Source organism: Crocuta crocuta, unplaced genomic scaffold (assembly GCF_008692635.1).
Source record: "Crocuta crocuta isolate KB4526 unplaced genomic scaffold, BGI_CrCroc_1.0 scaffold167, whole genome shotgun sequence".
Classification (NCBI taxonomy): Eukaryota; Metazoa; Chordata; class Mammalia; order Carnivora; family Hyaenidae; genus Crocuta; species Crocuta crocuta.
The window spans coordinates 6,860,912-6,871,362 of NW_027532406.1; the positions used below are offsets into that span (position 1 = coordinate 6,860,912).

General features: G+C 37.3%; 1 protein-coding gene across 4 annotated transcripts in view; it reads right to left on the minus strand.

Moving 5' to 3' along the window:
* Positions 1 to 5,350: 5,350 nt before the first annotated feature.
* The window catches only part of CCAR1 (cell division cycle and apoptosis regulator 1), a 60,888-nt gene continuing 55,787 nt past the window's right edge, over positions 5,351 to 10,451 (minus strand). For all 4 annotated transcript variants that reach the window (XM_077778732.1, XM_077778734.1, XM_077778735.1 and 1 more), the window contains 6 exons: positions 10,254 to 10,336; positions 9,788 to 9,934; positions 8,700 to 8,820; positions 8,193 to 8,378; positions 6,281 to 6,486; positions 5,351 to 5,687 (listed from right to left, as the gene is read on the minus strand). In XM_077778732.1, the coding sequence (XP_077634858.1) occupies positions 5,628 to 5,687; positions 6,281 to 6,486; positions 8,193 to 8,378; positions 8,700 to 8,820; positions 9,788 to 9,934; positions 10,254 to 10,336 (803 nt within the window). In that variant the 3' untranslated portion in view covers positions 5,351 to 5,627. The remainder of the gene's footprint in view (positions 5,688 to 6,280; positions 6,487 to 8,192; positions 8,379 to 8,699; positions 8,821 to 9,787; positions 9,935 to 10,253; positions 10,337 to 10,451) is intronic.

Genomic DNA, 10,451 nt, shown 5'->3' on the forward strand with positions numbered 1-10,451 from the left:
TGTCCATATTCTAATAAGCAAATTCATCCATAATTAACACATTCCAAATTTTCTTTAGCAGAAAATGAGAATTTTCCAAATGGTTTTTTGCTTTCTATATAACTATTGTTTTGGTTTTGTTTTTTTTACCAGAAAGTTATCACCTCTGTATTAAGGCACAACACAATTACACTGTCATTGTGGCAGAAATCAGTTTTGTCCCCTTCATCTCAGGTAAGACCCTAAGTTGTGGCCCAGAGACCAAGTCGCTAGAAATCTTCCCCACAACTGAAGCACAGGGAAAGTTGAGACTCTTGGGACTGCTGTGGTCTTTGGTCCTGGTTCAAGATCACTTGTCTCCTTTGATGCTAAAGATGGACATTAAGATTTACCCAAAATGTGAAAGCACCAAATGGCTTTCCTCTTGAGTCTACCTTTGGCAGTCTCCAAAACTTGAGACTCCATATCCTGCCAGTCTTCAGGTCTAGAGACAATGGCCCAGGGGTACACAACACAATGGACGAGATATTCCCTGTGACTCATGCACTTGTGCAGAAGGTCAGATGTAGTTACAAGTAACACATGCAGTGCTACCATAAGCTCTCAGGATGCAGAGGGTGGATAAAAAGGACATCAGCTAAATCCGTCCGACCTAGTCCAGCCGATCAAGTTCAGGGTTTTTATGTTTCTTTTGTTTTCCTCTTACAGTAAGACAATGTTTTCCAAATAATTACTATTTAAGACTGAACTATTTACGTTTCACTCTGTTAAAACATGAAGGTTAAGGTGGAAAACAGCCTATGTTAGCTCTTAACTTCGCCACCACTGATTCTGTAATTCCTTGGGACACAATTTGTCCAACATGTTTATATAAGCTGAGGTCAATGATATAAAAATATTCTTAAATCTCTAAAATTTGGTGTCGTTCCAAATCTGGTGTTATTAGATAAATACCAAAACCACCTCTGAGATTTTAAAAGACTATTAAGTGAATGTTAGTGAGAGGTTAATTCTGACTATATGCTGAGCTATTCCCCCTTGATCACTTCTATATTCTTATTTACAGAAGGCATTCATTCCAAATATTCTGAACTATCCTGTAACATTAATTTTTTGATCTGCATTCAAAATGTTTATGGTTTTACCTTGCTATTTTCAGAGAACTAAGGCATAAGTCTTTCTCCAAAACACAGTTTTATCTAGATTTAAGTTTTGCCAACAATAATAAAGATGCTAGGGTTATCTATACCATGTACTTCCACTGTCCTGTGATGGTTCATTATTAATTTCATCAGAAATAGCAGGAAGTTCTCGGGGTGCCTGGGTGGCTCAGGCAGTTAAGCATCCGACATCGGCTCAGGCCATGATCTCACAGCTTGTGAGTTTGAGCCCTGTGTCAGGCTCTGAGCTGACAGCTGGGAGCCCGGAGCCTGCTTTGCATTCTTTCTCCCTCTCTGCCCCTCCCCTGCTTATGCTCAGTCTCCCTCTCGCTCTAAAAAAACCCAAACATTTATAAAAATAAAAGATGTGGTATCTTGCAAATACTAGTTATCTCTAATTCTAAGTTGTTATGTAATAGGTTGCTGCTAGCGATCAGACCAGGTTAAATATTTAGAAGTATGTGGCTGAGGGACACCTGGGTGGCTCAGTCGGTTAAGCATCCAACCCTGGTTTGGGTCAAGATCTCATGGTTTCTGAGTTTGAGCCCCACCTCAGGCTCTCTGCTGTTAGCAGAGCCTGCTTCAGATCCTCTGCCCCTCTCTCTCTGCCCCTCCTCTGCTCATGTTCTCTCTCTATAATAAGTAAGCATTGGAGACTCAGTCAGCTAAGTGTTCAACTTTGACTCAAGTCATGATCGCTCAGTTACTGAGCTCCCTGTGTTGGGACTCTGAGGAGTTGATTAGGATTTGGTGTCTCCCTCCCTCTCTGGCCTTCCCCTGATTGCACTCTTGTCTCTCAAAAACAAGTAAACATTAAAAAAATTTTTTTAATTGAAAAATAGCAAAACAAAAAATACGTGGCTGAACAGTACTCAGTATTTTGAAAGAAATGAAAAATGTGCCTACATAAAGACTAAGTGCCACTTAAAGGATTTTTTGTGTTGCTACATTTCTATTATGACTTAGACAAAATTCAAAATGAAACTTGAAATTCTTAAAATATCAAATGTTCTACAATGACTGAATCAAGCATTAGAAATGCAAAAAGGGGGGCGTGTGGGTGGCTCAGTTGGTTGTAGTATTTGACTTTAGTTCAGGTCATGATCTCACGGTTCCTGAGTTTGAGACCTATGTCAGGCTCTGTGATGACAGCTCAGAGCCTGGAGCCTGCTTTGGATTCTATGTCTCCCTCTCTCTCTCTGGCCCACACCCCACTCGCTGTCTCTCTCTCAAAAATAAACATTAGCAAAAACGGGGCACCTGGAATGCTCTGTTGGAGGATCATGTGAGTCTTGATCTTGGGTCATGAGTTCAAGCCCCACATTGGGTGTAGAAATTACTTAATAAAACTTAAAAAAAAAAAAAAAAGGAAAAACAGGCATCCAGAACTTAAAAAGGATGAGAAAACTAAATGTTTTCATAGTCCTACTCTATTATTTTTAATTTTTTGACTTGGTCAATGTCAGATGACAGTACAAGGATTTACTTTTGAATAAATATTCAAAACAGTTGTTTATTTTTTAAAGTTTATTTAATGTTTACTGTTGAGGGAGAGAGACCAAAAATGAGTGGGGGAGGGGCAGAGAGAGAGGGAGACACAGAAGCTGAAGCAGGCATTGAGCTGTCAGTAGAGAGCCTGATGCAGGACTCAAATCCACGAGCTATGAGATCATGACCTGAGCCAAAGTCAGACACTTAACTGACTGAGCCACCCTGGCGCCCCCAAAGTAGTTTATTTTTTAATTTAAATTTTTACAAAACAGTTTAGAAAGGGAAAAAAAGGTTCCTTCTCTTTCCTTCATCTTCTCTAAAACCATTTTTAATATGTAACTTGCTTTTTTTTCTTTCAAAGATCTCACTTTCCGTTTCCACAGAAATTATTTATAAAAAATTTACCGCTAATACAATTGAAAGATTTATACTTTTTTCCCATTCTCCCAATATTACTGATCTGAGTTAAATAACCAGGAAAAAGAAGTCTAAGATGTGGACTTTACAATGATTTTTTCTCATTTACAAACATACTCTACTAAAGAACTATACTCTCTACTTTTAATATTTTTTAATTTAAAAAATTTTTATTTTTGAGACAGTGTGAGCAGGGGACGGGCAAAGAGAGAGAAGGATAGAGGATCCAAAGCCGGCACTGTGCTGACAGCAGCGAACCATACATGGGGCTGGAAGCCATGAACCATGAGGTCATGACCTGAGCTGAAGTCAGAAGCTCAACTGACTAAGCCACCCAGGTAACCCCTTTTACTGTCTTTTAGTTGAAAAACTTTCCAACTACCCAAAAATGTTTCATTTTACCTTAAAATGGAGAAACATTTATTTTGAGATTGAGAGTGAGCAGGGAAGATACAGAGAGTGAGAGAGAGAGAATCCCAAGCACAGAGCCCAACTCAGGGCTCCAACCTACCAAAGGTGAGATCATGACCTGAGTGGAAACCAAAAGTCAGATGCTTAACTGATTGAGCCACTCAGGCCCTTGGAGAAACATTTATACAGTAACTGTAAAATTATAGACCAATCATTAATCTGTCTTCAAAGAAGCTCAACAAACCCTAAAACCAGAAAGAGCAGTTTAAAACAAAAATCAGTTTGAAAGAATTTCAGGTATTTTAATCTATTTCTTAATAAAAGCCACATGGATTCAATTTAGCTTAAGACACATATAACATGGCACTTACATTCTCATAGTACTCTATTTGGAACACCTCGCCATTACTCTAGCAAAATAAGGAAAAATGAAGTAAAATAAACCCTAATATGGCATATATTTCTATGACAGAAATATTCCAGTAAGAGTTATTCAAATACAAAAAAATCCCAATCACCTGCTAAAGATGTCATTCAGTTTTCACCAGTGTTCTTTCAAAGACATTTAATCCTAGATTTTTTTCTTTTTTTAAAATTTTGATTTATTAAAAAAAAATTTTTTTTTTTAATGTTTTATTTATTTCTGAGAGAGAGAGTGCAAGCAGGGGAGGGTCAGAGAGAGAGGGAGGTACAGAATCTGAAACAGGCTCCAGGTTCTGGGCTGTCAGCACGGAGCCCGACATGGGGCTCGAACCCATGAACCATGAAATCACAACCTGAGCTGAAGTTGGCTGCCCAACCGAATGGGCCACCCAGGCACCCCTATTTTTTTTTTTTTTTAAAGACTATTTGTTTGTTTATTTAGGCAGGCTCTGCACCCAACATGGGGCTCAAACTCATCACCCTAAGATCAAGAGTTACATGCTCTAGTGACTGAGCCAGTCAGGCACCCCTAATTCTAGATTTTTTTCCTCAAAATTTTATTTTTAAGTAATCTCTACGTCCATGGTGGGGCTCAAACTTACAGCCCTGAGATTAAGAGTCACATGCTCTACCCACTGAACCAGCAGATACCCCTCCTATATTTCTTTAGACCAGAGTTTCTCAACCTCAACACCACTGACATTTTGGGCTCGATAATTCATTGTTATCCTATGTAATGGAAAATGTTTAGCAACATCCTTGGCCTCTAACAACTAGATGCCACTAGCATCCACCCAGTTGGGACAAGTAAAAGTGTTTCCAGACATTGTCAGATGTCCTCTGGGGCAGAGGATGGGATATCCCCTGTTGAGAACCACTGCTTTACAGTCTACCACACTTCCTATGCTTTTCACTCAACAGTTAATCAACTCTTATGTATTCACTAAAATTCTGAAGGAAGTACACAGACTAATAAAAAAAATGGTTTTTAATTGAAGGCTTAATTTCAGACATCATACTGACATCTACTGGCTTGGTACTAAACTGTACATTTGACATATGCTGCATTATTTAAAAAACCCTCAAACTTAAAATATAGGTGGTATTTTGGGAAGTAGAACAATTAATTGAAAGCAGTAATATTAACATCAGTACTGTTTGTTTTTTTAAGTCTAACATATAATAACAGTGAGAACTACTATTTTCTTAGTTTTTGATGTACTGTCTATTGGATGAATTGAATTTTTAATAACTGGTTTAGAGACTGAGAATTAGAGGGCTTTTTTTTTAAACAAGTAAAAAAAACTTGCAAAAAATTAAAAAGCAGCATGCTGTTTTATGATGTATACTGAAATTCTAAAAGACTAAAAAATTTTTGTAAAAACCTAATAATGATAATTCTATAAATAAAATTACAATTTTCTAGATATTTTAATAAAAGACATTTGGTAATTAAATACTACTATCAATTAAATTGATGAACTTTATTGGGGTTAAAACTATAACAAAGTTCATCCTAAAACATTTTGCAATGCAAAATTATTTCACTCAAGGAGTGTTTAATATTTGAATGCCAGGAATTACAAGCAATTTTCAAAAGCAGACTCTTCACATTCATAAAACTTTATACATCATTTGAACTAACAGATATTTATACTACTAAAATCAAACATGCATCACTTTCATTCTTGTATCATGATTTTATATATTACATTATTTAACACTGTTCCTCACTACATGTATTTATCATACGCTTGCACCATTCTCCTTGGATTTCTGATCTTTATCTTCATTCTTCATGTTATCCTGTAACACAAGAGACAAGGAAACAGTAGATTTATTAGAGTCTCTTAAATGTAACTTTAAAAATAAACATTACTAAACAGATACTCTAGGATAGCCCATTTTACCATACATAAAAAAATTGACCCTAGGAGCAACTACGAAAGAAATCTCTCCACACTTGATCTTAGCCAAAAGGCCGAGAAGCGACTGAAAGAAATCTCTCAATTCTAACATGGAGAACAATTTCTAGTAACGAGAAAGAGATCTAAACCTGAGAAATTTAAAGTTCTTAGGAATAACAGTAGTATATTCCTTGCAAAGTAGTAGGAATTTTTACCCCTTGTTCTAAGTAACACTGAGGATGTGGCAGATCTCTCAATTACTGAAATTACTTTGTCTTTTAGTGACAAAGCACACATAAACCACACTGACATTTCAACTAAGTTCTAGATAAATACAATCTTTTGGAAATTGCTTTTAATTAATCCGACAAAGGACAGAATACCATTATTTGCACCTAGAAAAACCACTAAGAGCTTAAGAACATTAAAATTTCCAAGCACAAATTTAAAAGTTGAAATATATTGAAAATGTGAAAGTATAAAACTGCTAACCTTCTTCAGAACAGTGTGGATTTCATCCATTACTGTAGACAAGTTTCTGATTGTCTTACTGAGTTGGTTTTCAAATTGCAAATTCATGTTTTCTGTAATCTTTAAATTTTCTTGTAATTGACTAAAATCCTTCTTAACTTCTCTGAGTTCACCAGAAAGGCTTTTATTGGAATTCTCCAAATTTAATATTGTTTTTTCATCTTCATCTGTTAAAAAAAAAAAAAAAAAAAGGAAATATATCATCTTTCCCCTTTAATATCCCCAATTTAACTTCAAAAAAAATTTTTTTAATGTTTAATTTTTAGAGAGAGAAAGATAGAGTGTGAGTGGGGAAGGGGTAGAGACAGAGGGAAACACAGAATCAGAAGCAGGTTCCAGGCTCTGAGCTGTCAGCACAGAGCCTGACGCAGGGTTTCAACTCATGACCTGTGAGATCATGAGCTGAGACGAAGCCGGATGCTTAAACAACTGAGCCACCCAGGAGCCTTTTTTTTTTTTTTTAATGTTCATTTATTTTTGAAGAAGAGAGACATAGTGTGAGCAGGGGGAGGGGGAGAGAGAAAGAGCGAGACAGAATCTGAAGCAGGCCTCTGAGGTGTCAGCAAAGAGTCCGACATTGGGCTTGAACCTATAGATCATGACTGAGCCAATGTTAGATGCTCAACAGACTGAGTCACCTGGGTGGCCCCCCTCCAAATATAACTTTAAGGTTAAAAGTATAATGGGGCGCCTGGGGGGCTCAGTTGGTTGACTGTCCTACTCTTGGTTTCAGCTCAGGTCATGATCTCACTGTTAGATCAAGCCCCACATTAGGCTCCACAATGACACTATGGAGATCGCTTAGGATTCTCACTGACCCTACCCTGCCTGCATGTGCTCTCTCTCAAAATAAATAAACATTTAAATAAACAAACAAACAAATAAAAGATGCAACAGAAAAAGGATGCCTGCCTGGCTCAGTTGGTGGGACAGGCAACTCTTGATTTCGGAGTTTTAAATTGAAGCACCACGCTGGTGTAGAGAAAGACTGTTTAAAAATAAAGTCTTAACGGGCACCTGGGAGGCTGTCGGTCAAGCGTCCAATGATTCTGTCTCCGCCCCCCACCCCGTGCCTCCCATGCTCGTGCTCTCTCCCAAAAATAAATAAACATGTTAAAAAAATTTTTTAAAGTCTTTAAAGAAAAAAATTCAACAGAATATATAAAGGAATCTAAGAATACACATGAAAATCTAAGATTCTTGGGGTGCCTGGGTGGCTTGGTCAGTTAAGCATCTGAATGTAGCTCAGGTCATGATCTCACCATTCAAGGGTTCGAGCCCCACGTCGGGCTCTGTGCTGACAGCTCAGAGCCTGGAGCCTGCTATGGATTCTGTGTCTCCCCCTCTCTTGGCCCCTTCCATACTCATGCTCTGTCTCTCTGTCTCAATCAATAAACATTAAAAAAATGTAAAACATAGGGACACTCGGGTGGCTCAGTTGGTTAAGCGTCCGACTTCGGCTCAGGTCATGATCTCATGGTTCGTGGGTTCACGCCCCGCATTGGGCCCTGTGCTGACAGCTAGCTCAGAGTCTGGAGCCTCTTTCAGATTCTGTACCTCCCCCTCTCTCTGACCCTCCCCTGCTCACGCTGTCTCTCTCTCAGAATTGAAAAAAAAAAAAAAAAAAAAAATAAAAAAAAAAAAAAAAAAAAAAAAATTAAAAAAAAACAAGAAAATATAAGATTCTTCTAAAGCTAATAAGCAATGTTGTAGTTTTAATAAAGTGATCAAAACTAAGTTACAACACATGTGCCTACCCTAAAAGGCAAAGCATCGATATGCATGTATATATAGGTATGTAGATACATGTGTGTACCCACATAAATCCCAACAGGGTGTTAAAAGTACCGAAATACTCAATGTGGTTCCTTACCCGTTTTTTCTTCTAGCAACTGCAGCTTCTGTTCTACTTCAGCTCTTACTTTTTCACTTTTTTCCAATTTTTGCAAGAGGCTTCCTACATCTACCATTGCACCATTGTACACAATAAGACCAACATTTTCTTCTACATCCTTTGGTTCCTGTTTTACTGTTGGTGTTGGAAGTAACAACCTGTTTCCTATAAAATAAAAAAAAACATTATTTTTCTTCATTAACTAATAATTATAAAATGACATAATCTTAAAATAATACACTCAAGGGGCGCCTGGGTGGCTCAGTCGGTTAAGCGTCCGACTTTGGCTCAAGTCATGATCTCACGGTTTGTGGGATCGACCCCGGCGTCAGGCTCTGTGCTGACAGCCAGCTCAAAGCCTGGACCATGTTTCAGGTTCTGTGTCTCCCTCTCTCTCTGACCCTCCCCCTGCTCATGCTGTCGCTGTCTCTCTCTCTCTCATAAATAAATAAAATATCAAAAAAAAAAAAAATAATACACTCAAACCTAGCATATCTTCCTGTAATGCTTCAGACTCTTCGTGGTTTTCTTCATCTTTTGAAGTGTCTGTTAATTTCCGGTAAAAGCAAGATTCACGGAGTACTACTTTATTCAGAAGCTTCTTTACCTGTTATTCAAGCAAGTAAAACAAGTTAAAAAGATGGTAAGTTTTTTATTTCCTTATTGTGTTATTTTCACATATGAAAATCAATGGCATTTGTGTTCTTAGTACCTTTCCCATTCAAATGCTTCTGCTTTTTTTAATAACTGTCTTCTCCATAAATCTAAAACTCAAATATATCTTTTGAAAACATTTGTTAAGAAAAAGCGTAACAGTGATAGAACACTAACACATACACTAATGTATGTAGAAAGATATTACAGCATATAGCCTGTAATTCTAAAACATGGAAACTACCTAACAAAAGAGACTAGTTAAAGGCAACTGTGGTACATCTATGTTACAGAATGCTAAGATATCATAACAAGAAAAAAGTGGGGGGTGTTTGTGTGCCTGGGTGGCTCAGTCAGCTGAGTGTTAGACTCGAGTCAAGATCCCAGAGTCCTGGGATTCACTCCTGTGTTGGGCTTGCCACTGAGCATGGAGCCTGCTTATGAGATTTATTCATTCTCTTTCTCTCCCCACCCCCTACCCCTTGTCCTGCAAATACTCTCTTTCACAACAAACAAACCAAACAAACATAAAACAACAAAGTGGCAGAATGGCCACTACACATTGTTAAATGAAAAAAGTTGTCTAGGGGCACCTGGTTGGCATGACTCTTGATCTCAGGGCTGTGAGTTCAAGCTCACAGTGGGTGCAAAGGTTACTTAAAATCTTGAGAAGAGCAGAGCAGAGAAAAAAGCTGTTTATCAATAATGTATAAAATGGTTTCATGTGTTGTGTATGTGTACATGATCATATGTACATGTATATGAGTTGCTTACTAAAAAAAATCCAGAGGACTGTATATGAGGCCAGAGGCATAGGAAAAAAGAGGACTTTACGTTTTTTTACTTCACACATTTCACTATTTCTTGACTGTATTACTTAAAATGGCTTTTTCACTTTAAATATTCACAAGACAGATTACCTGAGCCCGAGAAAGATGTAGTCCAAGAGTATAAAGTATTTCTTCCAAATCCTTTTCAAGAAGGTAACCACAATGGCTTTGATCAAAATAAACAAATGCCATTAACAAATCCCTGTTAATTGTGATCATCTGAGTCTTTTCTTTTTCCTAAAGAAAATGCAGAAGATAACAGTAAAAAGTGAGAAATTGAGTGTGTCCATTAACAGCAAAAATCAGAAAATAACTTTGCCTCACGTTAGAAGTTAAAATGAGTCGATCTGGTTTATATGTATGGGAGAAACGAATAAGACATACCAGTTTATCTGACATAACATAAATACCAAAATACAATTGGCTGAATTTTGCTCCAAGTCGTAATAGATATACAAGGACCAATAAACTTCATGACAATGTTATGCTTAAGAAATCTGATTATGTGAGAAATGGAAATTATTATATTATAAAGAACACAGTATCCAATAAATACCTTATCTTTAGACGGCCTCTCCTTGCAGTACCTGTTGATATCTCTTTTGTCGTCTCGTTTGTTTATTTCTTCCTCATCCCGATCTATAAAATCAATACAACAGCAAAACACTCATTAATACATATATATCTAACTATTACAGAGACCAAAAATAGTTTTCTATTACTTATTAGCTTTCAAAAGACCTAGGGGCAAAGC